This window comes from Panthera leo, chromosome E3 (genome assembly GCF_018350215.1).
Source record: "Panthera leo isolate Ple1 chromosome E3, P.leo_Ple1_pat1.1, whole genome shotgun sequence".
Lineage (NCBI taxonomy): Eukaryota > Metazoa > Chordata > Mammalia > Carnivora > Felidae > Panthera > Panthera leo.
In genome coordinates, this window is record NC_056694.1 from 9,913,388 (window position 1) to 9,930,934 (window position 17,547).

General features: G+C 50.6%; 1 protein-coding gene across 4 annotated transcripts; it reads right to left on the bottom strand.

Annotated features, from left to right (window-relative positions):
• Positions 1-2,268: 2,268 nt before the first annotated feature.
• On the bottom strand, positions 2,269-12,341 carry TBL2 (transducin beta like 2). 4 transcript variants are annotated; one of them, XM_042921384.1, is made up of 8 exons: positions 12,047-12,341; positions 10,191-10,321; positions 9,771-9,955; positions 9,146-9,297; positions 8,680-8,806; positions 8,240-8,392; positions 7,806-8,008; positions 2,269-2,471 (listed from the first exon to the last, which is right to left on the bottom strand). In XM_042921384.1, the coding sequence occupies exons 1-8, from the start codon at positions 12,174-12,176 to the stop codon at positions 2,284-2,286; spliced, it is 1,269 nt and encodes a 422-aa protein (XP_042777318.1). In that variant the 5' UTR covers positions 12,177-12,341; the 3' UTR covers positions 2,269-2,283. The 4 variants fall into 4 exon arrangements, with proteins under 4 accessions (XP_042777318.1, XP_042777319.1, XP_042777317.1 ...); XM_042921385.1 differs by lacking the exon at positions 2,269-2,471 and adding an exon at positions 3,306-3,621 and having other exon boundaries at positions 12,047-12,339; XM_042921383.1 differs by lacking the exon at positions 2,269-2,471 and adding an exon at positions 3,306-3,621 and having other exon boundaries at positions 4,010-8,008; positions 12,047-12,339.
• Between the last annotated feature and the right edge of the window lie 5,206 nt (positions 12,342-17,547).

The following is a 17,547-nucleotide window of genomic DNA, read 5'->3' on the forward strand; positions in this document are numbered from 1 at the left end:
CAGCTACCCCCACCCCACCCTTACTGCATGGGGGTGAAGGCTTCTTGGTAGCTAGTAGCTTGTGCCTTGAGTTCAAATTGTCTGCACGTGATGGAGGTGAACTGAAGTCCTGGTAGATGCTTAGGGTGGCTATAGCCTCCAAACCCCAGGGTTTGACCTTCTGGTGCTAGAGCTTTAGTGATCTCCTCACTCGGGAGTCATTAGTCCCTGGAAGAATCACGCTCCAGTGTGTGAACTCACAAGATGTCATCCCAGCAAGTAATGGAATGCTTTCCATTGGCAACACAGTTGCATGGTGGATGGGGTAAGCGGAGGCCATAGTGAGCTCATTAACTGTTGAGCAATAAGTCTATGTGTTCATCGTGTTGGCCAACAAATATGAAGTGCCAACTGTGTGCTCACTTGCATGGGTACGCTAAGAATAGAAAGAGGTGCAAGACAGACTCCTGAAACTATAAAGTCCCCGTCCTCAAGGAACTTGCCTCTGGATGGCAAGATCAGAGACAGTGTGGGGTAACATTAAGAACAAGCTTGAACCCTACACTCTGTCCCGGGGTTGAATTCTTACTTGCCATTTAACCTCAACAAACCTCAGTTTTTCCATCTGCAACATGGGGATAATTGCTACCTCACAAGAGCTTCTCTGAAATGAATGAGAAAATGTCATGAGAGTTTACTGTGAATACTTTCAATGTATCACATGATGGCCTTACTGGTTTTGGAAAAGAAATGCACACTCGTTGTAGAAAACAGACCACACGGAACCAAAACTTTATGCACCTTTTTCCAAGACCTTACTCTCTGAAACATGACTTTGCTGGAGCAGCTGTAATTATGAAAACACATCCATGCAGCGGACACTACTCAAAGCTTCAAGTATCACAAAAAGTTCAGCAAAGCAGCTGGTTTCCTCGATGCTCCCGAGGCACTGGTTGCAGGCAGTGGGAAGGCCCCACAGCCCCCGGGAGAGTGGTCAGGATGAGGGTGGGGCTGGGGCCAAGGAGAGGGAGCGAGGAGTCCCTGGGATGTGACAGCCAGCCATCCCATGGATGGATGAGAACTCCGCCTTAACCTCTCCCTGTATTATGTGCTGTAAAAACCTACAAGACACGTCTGTTCCTGACCCTCCCAGGTTCTTGGGAGTTTAAAGGATGTGCCCCAAACCACAGGCTGGTTGAAGGCTTCAGGATCCGTGGGTCCTGCTGGAAAGGCCACTTCTGAAGGGAGGTGTCCAGAACGAGCACCCAGGTGGGCACTCAGGGATCTTGAGGCGCTGGGGCAATTGGGGAAGGTTCCAGGGAGGTCGAAGATCTTTTATTCAACTGACTGGCTCTCCCTTGGGCCCAGAGCACAGATAAATAACAACACGATGTGGGGCAGGGATGAAGGAATGTGAAGGTTTGTGAAAACAATGAGGAGCCAGTCAAGTTAGTCTGAGGTAATGAGAGGAAAGCAGTTTCCAAAGACAAACTCCTGAGCCAGCTAAGGTGATGGCCCGTGTGGTCAGCTGGAGGATTTCTGGTGCCAAGCAACGGAAGGATAGCCGGAGAGGGCCCCTGGATGACCACTGGGCACAAGCGAGAGAACACTCACCTGTAGGGACAGGACACACCCTGGGCAAGGCAGTCCTGTATGAAGAACATTCCAAATGAAGGCGGGATAGCACAGTGCAGTGCTTCCCAAACTTTGGTATCCGAATCACCTGGGAGCTAATAAAGAACGCAGAGGCCCAGGCCTGGTGAAGCAGGATAGGACCCGGGCCTTTGTTGTTATATCCCAGCCTCCGGTGATTCTGACACCTGCCGCAGCTCGAGAACCTTTCAGAACATGAGCTCTGGACCCAGACTCTGTGGGTTTGAATCCCAGCTCGGCCATGTGTTTCCTCAGCGACTCTGGCAATGCTATAGATTCACCGTTTGTGATCTGGAACTTCTAACAGTACCTATCTCAGAACTGCTGGGAGGGAGGAATGAGTTGTTAGCAGCACAGCCACTGGAATGGTGTCTGGACCATAAGATGTACTGTGGGAATGGTAGTCACTATTCTCCAACCTGTGTCATCTGTGGCAGAAAGCTGCCATTAGAGAGGAAAATTAAAGGAATTGCAGGGTAAGAGAGGATATTCAGTACATTTAACTGAGATTTTTACAAAAACAGAAAACCCTACTCAGCTAGCATATGTAACCAGCCAGTGAGCAGCTTGAGACGTCTGAGTGAGAAGCTGAGCGCCCAGGTTGCCATGACAGCAGCCAACAACAGGAGGAGGAAAAGCTCTCTCGGTTTATTAGAGAAAGCTGGGGTGCTCAGCTCCCCACATGGCTTCCTTCCCGTTGGCTCGATCCTGGGACGTGATGGAGGAATGATCGAGGTGGAAGAGGCTCCCACACGGGTACCCCGCCTGCAGCTGCTCTCTGGGATACTTGGAAGAACTTAAAGGGGAGACTGGAGAGCCAGTCATCAGCCCACAGGTACCTGTTAAGAAAATATACAGGGTTGCTTCCACATATCCAGAACTTCTAGAAGTACTCTGAGACATACTCGGTTGAACCCCCTGGGAACACACAATAAACCCATCTCCTTTCTGATGGGTTAAGGAGAGCTTAGGTGGGTGAGCTTGAAACCGTAGGCAAAAAACCAAGCGTGGGTAACAGCGTCAGGTGTGGGCAAAGAGGATGCCTTCTGGGGAACCTGTCGTGGCCTCCTCCTGCCGTGCCCCTGCCCACGGGGCACAGGTTTGTGGGGCCAGGGAAACGTAGACACCCAGAGCTTGTGTCCTCACTTCACGCATCAGACGACAGTTGAGGTTAGACCTTACACCTTGGAATCCCTGTCCAAAGTGACCCAAGCCCGCTTCTGATGCCTACAAGAGCCTCTCTCCAGGTCCATTTTCACAAAGGCAGTGCTGCCCCATGGCGCACACCCTAGGGCCCAAGTCCTGGGTGGCCAAGGGACGGTGGTTTGCAGCGACAGGGCGCTTGGGAGGCGTGTGCTGGGGTTCCCTCGCAATGTGGCAAAGAACCAGGTGGGAAGAGGAGAGGCCTGGACCACTGGATGGCCAGCTGTGACACCACACTGTGGCAGAGACTGGACTCTGAGAACTCCAAATTCAAACTTGGCCTTCCAGTATGTTATGTCAAGGTAGGAGGGTGGAACAGATTTGGGCTCAGCTTGATTTACAACTTTTAAACATTAAGACCTGGCATGTGGTTCTCCATTTGCATTCTTGCCTCTGATTTCACAAATGTTGGGGGGGGGGGTGCGCCTGATGACTAAAGACACGTACTTTAGTACCAGATAGGCCGAAACTGAAACATCTCTGAGTGTGCCATTTATTATGTGCCTCGGGCAATTTACTTCAACACTCTAATAATACTGATGTTAAGGCTCTTTCGGTTCCAGGGAGTATCCCAATTCAAATGGACTTGTAAGTAAGGGATTTGTTGGTTCCTACAACTGACAAGTCCAGTAGTAGAAACCTCAGGTGTGTCTGGATCCGGCAGTCTCACCAGCAACCTCAGCACATGGTCTCCACATCTTTGGCCCTGCTTTCCTGTGCTAGCTTCCTTCTTGGGCAGGACTACGCACATGGTCATAAGCTTACATCCTACTTACGAAGCAATCCCTGCAGAAAATGAAAGGTATCACTTTTCCAAAGATCTGGCAAAATCCAGGGATCTGATGATTGGTTATATGCCCACCATAGAGGGTCTGTGTCTATCCCCTACAAATCATGTGGGTTAAGAGTCAGGGAAGTCGTTTTCACCAAATAAAAACTAAGATGCGGTTACCAGGAGAATAACTGCGGCAAAAACGAGTGGTTTGATGGGGGAATAAATGCTTAGCGCTCAACGTGAGCCATTACTGATGTGATGGAGAAAAGGCAAATAGACTGAAAACTAGGTATGCATACAGAACAGAAAGCAAGTGGAAACCGTGTTCGTTTTCCAACTGCCCCGAATTCTGGAATGAGTTGGCAGCTTGAAGAAATGAAGCCTTGGAAATGCACTCACAATCTCAGAAGACACACTACGGTCGTATGTATGAATCACGCTTTCGGTTGCTGTGGCTGATTCTGCAAACACCAACCCGTGCCCATCAGTGCGCCTCAGCCTCAAAACTTGGGTATGACACCAAGCCTTGTTCGCCAAGAAGACTGTTACTGGAATTGTGTAGAGAAGCACATGAATCCTCAAATTATTAAGTTTCTAGATACGCGGCCAATTTGGGGCAACGTTCAGTCTCTCTAACGCTGAGATAACCTACTATCACTGAGGACTCATCACGACAGTGTCTGCTTTCTACTCGCCTCCTGTCATCTCCAGCTACAGAACAGTCTTAAATATTGAGGATCCTTCTTACCCTGATAGAAATTGACCAAGACTATTCATAGATCTCTAAATGTGGACTTTTGTGGTTTACACTTTTTTTCTATTTTTGATGACTGATAAAAATAGGCTATATACATTTTAAAGATTTCCCCAGTTTTTTATTTTGAAAAATTGCAAACCCACAGAAGTTCAAATAGTACTACTAAAATATTAACACCGCCTTCACACACACACACACATTTTTGATCAAACAAAACCACGGCGGCCTCTGCTCTATGTTAATATCCAGATACCTTCTCCATGCTTACGAGAGAAGCAGCCTCATGTTTAGTGAGAGGAGCAGTATCCTCAGGAAGCCTCAGTGTTCTTTTTTGTAGGACTTCACTGATCTCATTAGAAACTCACAGCCCTGCAAGGCCCTTTGCACAGGATTTATTCCCATTTTACAGATGAGGAAACAAACTCAGACAGGCCAAGTGATCTACCTGCTCGAGGGTTGTCAGTAAGTGACCCAGACGAACCTGGAACCAAAGACTTCTGACTTTAGTAACTCAACATATTCGGGTCACTTCTCTCCTGGATATACAGTGAGAGTAAAGCCGGAGCCAAACAGATATGCAAAGAAGTGTTTTAGCTTCATTCTTCTGACCGTCTGAAAGCAAATATTCACCAGGACCCATGTGCACAGCATTATCAATCAGAAGTCTTATCAGGAGCATAAAACTGCAATGGAAATTGAGAGCAGAAGGGTGCACACAGAGGGTATAGAAATATCTGTTAACTGCCCCCAATTCGACTTCAATATTTACCGAGCGCTTACTCTGTTCCCGGTATTGTGCTTGGGATACCGAGCAAACAAGATAGACAAAGATTCTGCCCTCGTGGAGCTCACATTCCCGTGGGCTAATGAACAATCCAGAAGCTGCCAATGAGAGATTGGTGGGCTGCATCTGGCCCACATTAGTGTTTTGTCTGGTCCACAGTGTTTCATTTTTGTCTTTTTATAATAAGTCGCCAACTTCTAGCTTCTCTGAAACAGGCAACTTCTGTGGGATTCCCGAATAAGAAGTAACAGCCCCCCCGCCGCCAGGACACGTGTCTTCTGGAGATCACTTCAGTTCCCAGGATCTCCCACTGTCTTACACCCAGGCAACTGTGGCCCAATTCATGCATTTGCGTTTCCTACTCGACATCCTAAGCATTTAAGCTGAAACCCCTGAAGCAAACAAATATTCAAAGGAGATCATTTCGGATCAGATAAAGTCATACAAAAGAAATAAAATGAGCTAACGTGACAGGAGTGACAGGATTGGTGGAAAGGGCTACTTCAGACTGGGTGGCCAGGGAGGGTCTCTCCGAAGTGTAACTGAAACAGAGAACTGCGTTACCAACAGGAAAAATGCTTCGAAGCAGAGGAACAGCACGGGCACAGGTTCCACTTGGGGCAGGAAATAACTTGGCCTGGTCAAATAACAGCAGCAAGTTTGGGGTGGTTGGGAGAGGGGTAAGAGGTTCACAGAGGAAGGAAGAAGCCAGATTACACAGGACCTTAAAGGCCATGATGAGAATCTTGGATTTTATTCCAGGTGCGATAGGAAGCCTTTGGAAGGCTTTTGCTTGGGAACAATGTGATCTGGTTTACACTTTCAAAGATCACTGTGGGATGCAGGGAAGTGATGTAAACGAGGCAAGAGAAGAAGCAGGGAGACCAACGAGAAGGCTGGATTATCGTAGTCCAGCAGGTGCCAGTGGCTAGGACCAGGATGGTTAACAGAAAAGATGGAGAAAAGCAGATTCAGGACATAATCTGGAGTAGAACCAAAAGAATTTTCTGATGGAGTGGATGGCAATAGTGCCAGTGGGCCGGAAGGATTAACAAAAAAGGGGGTAACGAGAGAGAACTCCAAGGTTGTGCCTTGTTCAAAGGGATGTCTAGGGGAGGCCCCCATCGCAGGGACCGAGGGCAAGACAGGGATTTCGGATGGATAAATTTTGCCAAGACGCAAGTCGTCCTAGAGCCTCATTTCCCTTCTCCCACACCCAAGCATTCTCAAATCCAAGCAGCTGAACTTGTAAATGCCTCACCTCTTACCAACTCTATCCCTTCAACTTCAGACCCACCGCCTCCGTCTGGATCCAATTCTGTCTCTTGCCGGGACTTTCCCAACAGCCTTCTATAGCTATGAATGAACTAGCAAAAAGCACTTACTACCCACGCGTACCTCTCTCCCACTAGCCATCCTTGACGGCAGAGATGACGCCCTATTCGTATTCATCCCCGGTGCTAGTGCTGTGCTGGGCCCACAGTGGGCACTCAAATATTTGATGAACTGAAAAGAGGTCTCCTCAGATAGAATACAACCTCCTTGCAGAGAGGAGTCCTATCTTGGAATTCTAGCATTCCTCTACACAACTTAAAGAACCAGCTGCCAAATGTATAATCAAGTTCCAGAAACTTCGCCTTCCCAAGGGACGGGTTTCTTTCTTTTTCATTTAGTTTCAAAGTACTGAGTCCCACATTTACCTGGTAGTTAAGAAACGAGATTGGCCAACAGACAACGTATATTATTACTCTTTTCCACTTTTCTTCCAAATCTAGGGACTTTATATGTGCATACGTTAACAACATCTTTGTAAGGAGGCCAAGAGAGAGGATTATTCTCCATTTTACAAGAAAAAAAACTGAGGCACCAAATGAAATCCCTAAATTCCTTTTTGATGGAATTCGGAGCTTCGCCTGGATTAAGACTGGTCCTTCCCTGACACAATCCCACAGTTCTGTAATTGGAGGGTATCCCAGGCTCCCACCCCTGCAAAACTGCTGGTTAGTACTGAGGGGTTCCCTAGGTTTTGCCTCCACAACTGCAAACTCCTTTGGGTACCAGGGTGTGTTGCCCCAAGGTCAAAGGCCATGTCCTCTCTCTCCAACTGTCCATTTCCCTCAGCACCTGGTGAAGACAGATTCCATTCCTTCGGCCCAGGAGAAAGAGAAGCACCTTGGTCATTAGACCGGGAAGTCAAGTAAGGCCAGGAGTCACAACCAGCAAGAAGAGAGAGATCAAAATAGGCAAGAAGAGTTTCAATGGGGGAAAGGAGAGAGGAGCCACCACTGAAAATCCAAATACTCCTTTCAAGAGGCTTCCAGCTGAGGAGTACCTGGGAGGAGGAAGTGGCAGCCGCGGCGCAGGCCAGATCCTTCCTGCCACACCCGCCCAGAGTCATTTCTTCAAGGCACCCAGGCTTCTCAGAGCCTCCTGGGCCTGGGTCAGCTGCTGCTGCAGCCTCTGGCGGGTGCTCTCGTTGGAGGCCCGCTTCAGGAGGCCCTGCATTTCTTCTACCACCGCCCGATGGCCAGGGGTGTTATGGAAAAGCCGCACTGCCCGGTCCCCACAGGAGGCCAGAAGCCGGCCAGTGATGTCAAAGGACAAGTCAGTGATACACTCCCCATGGACCTGCTCAAAGCACTCCTCCTTCTCACCCCGCCGGGTGTTGTAGAGATGAATACTGCTGCCACTGGCCAAGGCCAAGACCTGGGCGTCAGGGGAGAGAGCCAGGCGGCACGGCATGGTGCTCGCCTCTTCAAAGCAGCCTGTCCTCAGCAAGTAGGGATCCTGCTGTTTCTTGTACTCCACATCTGTGTCCCACAGTTTCCACGTCCCGTCCTTGGAGACCGAGGCCATCCTGCAGCATGGAAAATCACGGCTCGAGCCCCAGTGCACTCTGGAGGGGAGGGCACTGGGACAGCATTAGGGGCTCCAGCTAGGAAGCCAAGTGCACGGCTAGGTCTACTTCCTGCTGAGGGCCGGGCACTCTACCCACTTCAGAGCTGCTGCAGAGATAGGCAAAAAAAAGGCCCTGGTTGCCAACAGGGGCTGGGAGCCGCTGGTAAGACATCAGAGAGGATTCACTCACCTGCGGGAGTCATTGGAGAAAGCGAAGAAGTGGACGGCGGCCGAGTGACCCTTCAGTTCAAAGGCTCGCACAACCTCCTGGAAGTCCCCTTTTTTCCCAAAGCAGACTTCCCAAACTTTGACATCCGGGGTGAAGCCACACGAGGCCACAAACCTGTCACACAACCAGATTCCTTTACAACTTCATCTCGAGGGCATTTCATTTCTGCCAACCTGCTAAACCTCATTCCTGAGAAAGTTCATCATCTTCTACCTCAATAACACTGTGCTTTTAAAAATATGACCTTGGTCCATCCTCATGGCCAGGCTAGAAGATACATGGTACCCCCACTGCACATGATTCCATCCGGTCTGCTCCTTCCACTATCTGAAGCGGGCTCTCTGCTCTGTTCCTGGCCATGCCTTCTGCCCATCCCAGAGGCCAAGTCCCTCCCTCCTCACCTGCTACAAGGGGATATAGCAGCATGGGTATTGTTCATCTGGTTAGTGTTGATGGTAGACAGCACATGACCTTTCAGATTCCAGATGAGGATAGTTGTGTCACTGGAAGCAGTCATGATGAACTTCCCTGAGAGGGCAGGAGGGTGACATGAGCCAAGGTCAAGGCCCTGACCACGTGTCATCCTCTACGCAGACACTTACAAAGGTCTCGCTGTCCCAAGTATCCATGCTCCCCTCCTGGACCAAGGGTCACCACAGACTAGGATTTTGCTGAACGCTGTGGGTCTTACCTGCCTCACCTGGGGACCTGCTGTGGCTCCCAGGACTCCAGGGGAACCCAGAGCCAGAGTCCCTTTGTCAAAAGTAGGGCTGAGCATAACTCTCAGGCAGCATTAACTCATTCGGCCAATAACTGGGGCTGTTCCCTCTAGTCTTAGGTAAGCTCCGTCCTCTGCAAGCCTCTTACCTGTGTCGGCAATGCCGATGTTGATGATGGATGCCTTGTGCTTTTTGGGAAAGTCCTCTGGGGTGGCCGTGAAGGTATAGCCTCCATCCTCTCGCTTGGTCATCTTGAAGACACGAAGGGTGTCTCCGTTGGCCAGCCAGACGATGAAGGCTCTAGAGACAAGTAGCAGACAAGGCACTCACTTGTTTGGACACAGAGGCCTGTGTGTGCCAGTTCCTATGCTAGGCTCTGAGGAAAATCATGGGCCTTCCTTCATACCCCAGTCCGGCCCTGCAACTTAACCCCTTGGCTCAAAACCTCTTACTACTCCTCAGAAGGTAGGCCTCTCCCAGCTTTGGCTCTTTCAGTTTCTCTCTAGGGTTTGGAAAACCACGACAGCTCCCAAGACGAATCTGGAGCCAGGCTTTGGTACTTCCCAAGTAGGAACACACCTTCCCCTCTCTGCTTCCTTGCTGCGTAAAATGCACAGACCTCCAGGGAGCCCCGGGCGGTGCTCAAGCTGTCCAGTTGTCTTTCTGCCACCCCCAGGGAGACCCAGGGTCCCCCCTCACCATCCCAAGTCAGGTATGGGAAAGACAGAAGCCTGGGCTTCTGCAGGCACAGCTGAAGCTCCATCCTGTCGCACCTGCAGTCAGGGCTGAAGCGCACCAGGGTGGCGTGGTCCAGCTCCACGTTGGCTCTCATGCTGCGGTGCTCCCGCTGCAGGAAGTCCTTGGTGCTCCAGATGCGGACGGTGCGATCATCTGCACAGGTGGCCAGGTACTTGCCATTGCTGCTAAAGTCCATGCAAGATATGTTCCCACTGTGGCTCTAAGGGAAGGGTTGCAGGAAGTGTGAACAGGGACCCCTTGGGTAGACGGAGTCTGTTGCCTGGATTAACAGCAAGCTGCTGATGGGGTAAGATGAGAGGGGACAGGATGGGGCAGCCCCCACTGATTTTGGTCAGAGGCAGCAGGGTCTGTCATGTGCACAGAACACTAAAAAGGAGAAGTCTGTGGGGGGGTGAGTCTTTGTATATGTGTGCTGAGCATGGGTACCCATGTACCTTCAGTGCTGCAGCCAGGAGGCGGTGAGTAAAGTTGTGTTGTTGTGGCTTCTCCTTGCGAACTCGCTGATGCTGTTTCTGCTTCTTGGATCTCAAGGACTTGTCAAGTGGAAGTCCATTTGCCTTCTGGCCTGTGAGGAAGGGCCGTGTCATCTATCCATCCGCTCACTAAGCATTTCTGACCGCCTATAATTGGCCAGGAATCGAGGGAGCATCAAGAGATGACCAGATAGGCCCCGGGCTCGAGGAGAGAGAGTGATGGGAGTAAAAACAGGGCTTTGGAATCAGACTGGGTTTGGATTGTAGCTCTACCACGAGGGCTCTTGAGGAGACTGCTTGCTGTCAGTCCACATAGCACCTCAATGCAAGTTAGAAAAGGAGCCCTCTCTGCAAGAACAGCTCAGTGGGTACACAGCACAGCCAACAAAGGGCAGATCCTTGGCCACACATCCCTAGGTAGGAAATAATGTGCACAACCAAACCTGGTGGTCCTGGGCTTGGGCAAGTTATTTAATTGCTCTGGGCTTTGGTCTCCTTAAAGAGAAGTTGTGAGAATTGGACAATATACACAAAAAAGAGAAGCAGAGTACCCAAGACGAGTATTAAAGGCTCAGAGGACTCCCAGAAGGAACTCAAGGATGAGAGGTAGTCAGTACCTGTTGAGGGAGTACCTGTCCTGTGCCAGAAATGGTGCCAGTCACTTTTGTATAAAATAGCTAATTTAGGGGCAGCTGGGTGGCACAGTCGGTTGAGCACTCAACTCTTGAGATGAGCTCAGGTCATATGATCTTGCGGTTTGTGAGTTCGAGCCCTGCAGAGGCCCCGCATCTGGGTCCGAGACGACAGTGGGGAGCCTGCTTAGGATTCTTTCTCTCTGCTCTTCCCCTGCTGGAGCGCTCTCTCTCTCAAAATAAACTTAAAAAAAAAAAAAAATAGCTATTCTAATTGAGAATCAGATCAGTTGCAAAGTGGGCATGTGTTAGATTACTGCAGATGCTCCTTAATTCGTACAGAAAAAAAACTCCTGAGGCTCCTATACAGAGACCACCACGACCCGCCCTCTCCAGCCTTGTCCCGCAGGCGTCCTCCTCCTCCCCCCCCCCCCCCCGAAGGGCATACCAAATGCCGTTTCAGAACTCCTTGCCTTCATGCATGTAACCTTTGCCAGCAGTACTCTTCCTCCCTCCTTGGCCAAACTCTGACCGTGTATCCTTCAAGACCCCACACCACGTGTTTCCTACTCTCAGCGAAGATTTTCTTGACCCCTCCCCACCGAAAAAGCAGGGCTGACCACTCCCACCCTTGGGTTTCCTGGTGCTAGGACTGACCTCTTCTGTGACACCTATTACAGTGTATTTTTCACTTACATTTTCGGATGTTCTTCTCTTACGCGGCAGTGTACTTCCTAAAGGAAAAGTCCCGACACCTACTGCGATAGTATGTATATGCTTCAATAAACGTTGCTCATGTCGGGGAATGAGTCGGAGTACTTACAAATGGTGCCCGTCTACCCTCACCCTTCCCTATTTTCCTAGAATAACGAACAAACAGCGCGCTCGAGAGAGTTTACGGGGGCTCTCACGGCAACCCCGGGGAGACGCTGGGGCTCGGCGGGACAGCGCCTCGTCCTCGGCCACCGAGAAAGTGGCAGCGCCGGACCCACGCTGTAACTAGTCCTCCCGAAGGGGCGCGACCAGCCCGGCGAGCCGGCACCTCGTCTCGAGAAGCGAAACTCATTTAACAAAAGGAGAAACTGAGGCCCACGGGGTCCCCCCCCCCAAACCGCAGGTCGGACCAGTGGGAGGCCAGGAACATGGTCCTCGTGGGTCGCCCCCACCCGCCCCTGCCCCACTAACCGGCGGATCGGCTGCTCGTCTCCTCCTCCGCGCGCAGCCACCCCCGCGCTACCGCCGCCGTCGCCATCAAGGCCAGCAGTCCGAGCAACAGCGACAGGCCCATCAGCTCCGGCAACTGCGGCAGCTCCATGACTGCACTGCCGCTGCCACCTCAGCCTCTAACTACACGGGCGCTTGCACGCCTCCGCGGGACCGCGCACGCACACAGCACGGGGCCTGGTCGTTGGCGCGTCCCGAGGGGTGGGGTCTGGCCGTTGGGCATCTTGCGGGGCGGGGCTTGACCTTCAGAGCGTCCAAAAGGGCGGGACCTGGCTGACGGAGTGTCTCGCGGGCGGGGCTTGACCGTTGGTGCGACTCGCGGGGCGGGGCTGGACCGTTGGCGCGTCCAGAGGGGCGGGGCCTGGGTGCCGATGCGTCTCGCGGGCGGGGCTTAACCGTTGGTGCGTCTCGCGGGGCGGGGCCTGACTGTTGGAGCGACCAGCTGTGCAGGGCCCACCCATGGATCGTGTCGAGGGGCGGGGCCTGGCCCTTGTGGGGTCTGGTTTTTGAGGTTGTGCTGTCCCCCAAGCTGGGGGGCAAATTCTGCAGGCTCTGCTGCTGAGTCCTCTCCTTGAGTAATTTACTGATAATTGTTTATTAAAGGCGTTATTCCAGCCATCACCACAGTGGATCCTTTCAAGGAGCCAAGGCAGGAATTATTACTCCCATTTAACAGGTCTTAACATCAGAGGAAATTTAGATGGGCTTTTGGTATTAATGGAGGAGAGAAAGGGTAGCCCTAGAATTGAAGCATGGAATAATAGCCTCAGCAGAGAGCTGGGAAGGGATGCTCTGGGAAGGCAAGGGCATGAGCAAAAAAAGTAAGTAGTAGATAAGAATGGAAAGATCTGGAGAGCCTTGAGAGCCAGCTGAATCCAACCAGCAGAAAGGAGCCTCGGGGCGCCTGGGTGGCTCAGTCGGTTGAGCACCGGCTTCAGCTCAGGGCACAATCTCACGGTCCATGAGTTCGAGCCCCGCGTCGGGCTCTGTGCTGACAGCTCAGAGCCTGGAGCCTGTTTCAGATTCTGTGTCTCCCTCTCTCTCTGACCCTCCCCCATTCATGCTCTGTCTCTCTGTGTCTCAAAAATAAATAAACGTTAAAAAAAAAAAAAGAAAGAAAGGAGCCTCTGCTGGTTATTTCAGGGCGAGTTAGGGCAAAACTGGTGTCTCTTGAAATTCTCTGGGAAGATCAGTTGTGTGCCAAAACCAAAGACAGAAGGAAAATCAGGAGGTGTTTGCAAGGATCCAAGAAGGAGATAATAAGGGCCTGGACTTAGGTGGGCTGGGAAGTGGAAAGGAACTTGAAAAGATTTTTAACAAGATGTTTGTATTTTGAGATTATAGATTCACAAGGAGTTGGAAAAAACGGAACAGGAAGTTTCCACGAACGTTCACCCAGTTTCCCCCAATGGTAACATCTTACATAACTATAGTGTGATATCAAAACCAGGAAATTGGCCTGGATACAATCTACAGAGTTCATTCAGCTCTAACCAAAAAGGAGATATTCTGAAAGACTAATTGATAGTATTTTAATTAGACCTGCTTGGACAGAAAGGAAATGTTCCCAGAACAGGGAGCAGGGCTCCGTGGGTCTCCCAGCCCTACAACCCAGAGTAAGTACCAGGGTCAGGGATTCCAGATGCAAAGCTTCCATGCCCAACAGGGAACCTCTCCTGAAGTGCAGGCTCTCAGGCCTTTAGAAGGACCCTCTAAGGAGAGAGGATGCTCTAGAGACTAGAGGACAGACAGATACACCCATAACCTCGGTTGAGGACATAGATCCAGTCAGAGAGCAAACAGAGGGTGGCCTCATTTCCTTCCCTTTTGTCCTTGGAGGTGTGTGTGGGGGGGGGATTGGCATGGACTCAGCTGTGGGCAGTGGTGGAAGCAGGGGGAGGGGAGGGGTCCAGAACATCCTGGGGCTTTTCCTCTTTAATTTGCTACTGAGAACTGTAGCACCAGCCATGAACCACTTTCTCCATCACCTAGAGACAAAGCTGTACTTTTTTTTTCCTTTAGGTTATTTACTTTTTTATTTAAGCAGTCTCTACACCCAACATGGGGCTCAAACTCATGACCCCCGAGATCAAGAATTGCATGCTCCACTGACTTAGCCAGCCAGGTGCTCCGACAAAGCTGTACTTTTAGAAGAACTTCCTTTACTCACCTGGGTGGCTTAGAACTTCGGCTCGGGTCATGACCTCACGGTTCGTGAGTTCAAACCCCACATCGGGCTGGCTGCTGTCCACGTGGACCCCGCTTTGGATCCTCTGTCCCCCTCTCTGCCCCTCTCTGCTTGTGTGTGCTTTCTCTCTCTCTGTCCCTCAAAATTAGTAAACATTTTTTAAAAAAGTTCCTTCACCAAGCATTTTGCATGTGACATTGATTGATCTGGGAGCTTTGCATTTCATTGAATCTCACATTCCCATCCCACAGATTAGGAAACTGATGCTCTAGGAGGTGCTCATTAGGTGACTTTCCAGGGATCACACAGGGGAAGAGTGACATGGGAACCCATGCAGATCTGTGACTCCAATCTGTTGATGTGGGGGAAAAGGAGAAGAAAGAGTAGGATTCTGTGTACAGCTCGGTCAAGGCTACAAGATTCTTTCACATCAAGAATTTGGTTGATTTTTATAGTGGCCTTTAAGGCAAGTGATGCTATGAAATTAAGCAAATGGAAAGAAAAAAACAACAACAACTAGGCTCAGATCAAGTGATTTACCCAAGGTCAACAAGGAAGCAAGAGAAAGAGCTCATTGGGGTGGGTAGTAAACTGAGATGGGCTACACGCATACTCCTCCCACCTTGCCACTCGCCACGCCACTCGCCACTCGGTGGGTGGTGATCTGGCCTGGCTCTTACCTCTGGTGTCACAGGGCTCAGCTGGAAGCCAAAGTCAACTTGTGGAAGGACAACCAATGACACAAAGCAGGATTTGGGAAGGCTGGGCAGGTCAGGGAGGGAGCTGTACCGATGAGTTTGGAGGGGCAGTGAGACTTGGCTATACCTTTGGCGGGGTGGGCATTCAGACAGGGGAGGCGGAAGGGAGTGGCTCTGGCAGCCCATCTGGGTGAGTGTTGCTGATGGCACCAGAGGAATGTGAAGGGAGGGAGGCTGTGGAGAGAAATGAGGCCAGAGAGGTAGCAAGGCCCGTTCACAAAGCACCTTGACCATGGGCCCAGAAACCTGGCCTCATCAGAGGGCAGCGGGAGTGAAGGAAATAGTGGAAACACAACTTCACAATCTGCAACTGAAGACCCACCTTGTATTGATTGGAGGCCTTCCTACCTGGCCTCTGTGTTAGGCAAAACAATAAATTTCTTCCTTTGTTTAAGTAGCAGTTCTTGGAGTATGGACCCTGGACCAGCACCATTAGACATGCAGATTCTTAGACCCCATCCCAGACCTGCAGACTCAGAAACTCTGAACCACCCATTTAACTAGCTTGAGTTCCAGGCATATGTTATTTGCAGCTCGAAGCCTCGATTACAGTCGTTCTTGCATATTGGAATCACCTTAAAAAAATGCTAGTGTCTAAACTTCCACCCTGAGGGCTTCTGATTGAATTGGTCTGGACTGGACCCTGCTGTGAAGATTTTTTAAAGCCCTTCCAAGCTATTCAAATGCACGCTTAAGCTCGAAAAGTAGCTCCCAGGGATCCAGCAGGCCAGTACAAGACTGTGTAGGAGGGGATGCTCTGTTGGACCAGGGTGGCGGCTGTGGGGATGGAGGTCAACTGGCCAGCCCTTGGTAATGGATGGCTGTTTTCAGCTTGGACAAATGTCTGGGTGGTGGCACCATTCCTGGGGATGGGGAACACGAAAAGGACCATGTTTGAGATGGAAGACTGTGGGCTGCAGTCTCAGAAATGATGAATTCTGTTCCTTGAAGCTAAAGGGAGCTGTGAAACATTCAGAGGGAGGGGGCAGGGTGGCAGTTGGATATGTGCTTGAGTAGCTCCAGGGGCAGAGCAGGACAGATGCAGAATAGTGGGTCCTCGGCAGAGAAGGCAAAGGGAATGGTATTACCTAACGCTTGCCACCAAGTGAGAAGTGGGCCAGGAAGGAACTGGCCAGGAGGAAGAGCCTCCCACAGCAGGCACTGGGAAGGCACTGTCAGGCAGGTGGGAGAGCCTGGAGAGAATTCAAGAGTCACAGGGAAAAAGGGGTTCAAGAATGAGGTCCAGGGGCCCAGGGGCGGTGGGGGAGTATTGAGGGAAAAAGAGCACTGCAAAGTGGTTGTTGGATTTGGCAACAAGGGAGTCCTGTGACCTCAGTGAGCGTGAGTCAGTGCAGGGGTGAGGCTGGGGTGGAAGCTGGCAGAAGGAGACCAAAGACAGGGGGTGAGTGGGAGGGGAGGAGAGAGGGAGAGCAAGTGTAGATAACTTTCTCAAAGGAAAGTGGCATCTATTGGGGGGACACAGGGTCAAAAGGATGTCTTACAGGGACCTTCCTGGAAGGGTGTGGGCGGTGAAAACAGAGCACACTGCTAGGATTTTACCTCTCAGCCACTTCAAACCTTTGTCTGTGGCAACAAATAGCACTCAATGCCTGGGTGCATGTGGTACCTGCACAGTAAAGAGAGGTGGCTAGGGGCGCCTGGGTGGCTGAGTCGGACTGAGTGTCAGACTTTGGCTCAGGTCTGTGGGTTTGTGGGTTTGATCCCGGCATCGGGCTCTCTGCTGTCAGTGCGGAGCCTGCTTTGAATCCTCTGTCCCCATCTCTTTCTCAAAAATAAACACTAAAAAATAATTACGGGCGCCTAGGTGGCTCAGTCAGTTAAGCATCTGACTTCCGCTCTGGTCATGATTTTGCGGTCCGTGGGTTTAAGCCCCGTGTCAGGCTCTGTGCTGAGAGCTCAGAGCCTGGAGCCTGCTTCAGATTCTGTGTCTCCCTGTCTCTCTGCCCCTCCCCGACTCACACTCTGTCTCTCTCTGTCTCTCAAAAATGAATAAATGTTAAAAAAAATTTTTTTTAAGAGAGAGATGGCTAAAAGCAGAGACTAGGGTCAGACGGTGTGAGTGGGCATCTCACTAACCATACAATGTTGGGCTAGTTAACCTCTCTGTGCCTCAATTTTTCATCTGTAAAATGGGGGTGCTAATAGTAACTATTATGATAACTCTTACGTAGTGTTACATGTGCCAGTCACTGCTGTAAGTGCTTTGTATATATTTACTCTGAGATCCTCACAGCTGGCCCATAGAGGTAGGTGTTAATATGTAATAAGTGAGTTAATATATATAAAATGCTTAAAATAGTAGTTGGCACGTAGTAAATGCTAGAGGAGTGTGTAGTTAGTATTGTCATCGCTATCATGATTCCACATAAATGAGGGAAAGTCAAAGGCCACAGAAGACCGTCTGCTGTTTATATCCTGCAAGCATCTGCAGAAGTTGAGATGTGAGAAGATTCAGACTCCCCCGCCTTGAATCAGCTTCATGAGGAGAGGGATCC

Excerpts from the sequence above, each read along its gene's own strand:
- TBL2 (XM_042921383.1), bottom strand. The coding sequence starts at position 12,176 with ATGGAGCTGCCGCAGTTGCCGGAGCTGATGGGCCTGTCGCTGTTGCTC. Across the intron at positions 10,322-12,046 it reads GACGAGCAGCCGATCCGCCG|GCCAGAAGGCAAATGGACTT; the intron begins GTTAGTGGGGCA and ends CCTTCCTCACAG. Across the intron at positions 8,807-9,145 it reads CATCGGCATTGCCGACACAG|GGAAGTTCATCATGACTGCT; the intron begins GTAAGAGGCTTG and ends CTGCCCTCTCAG.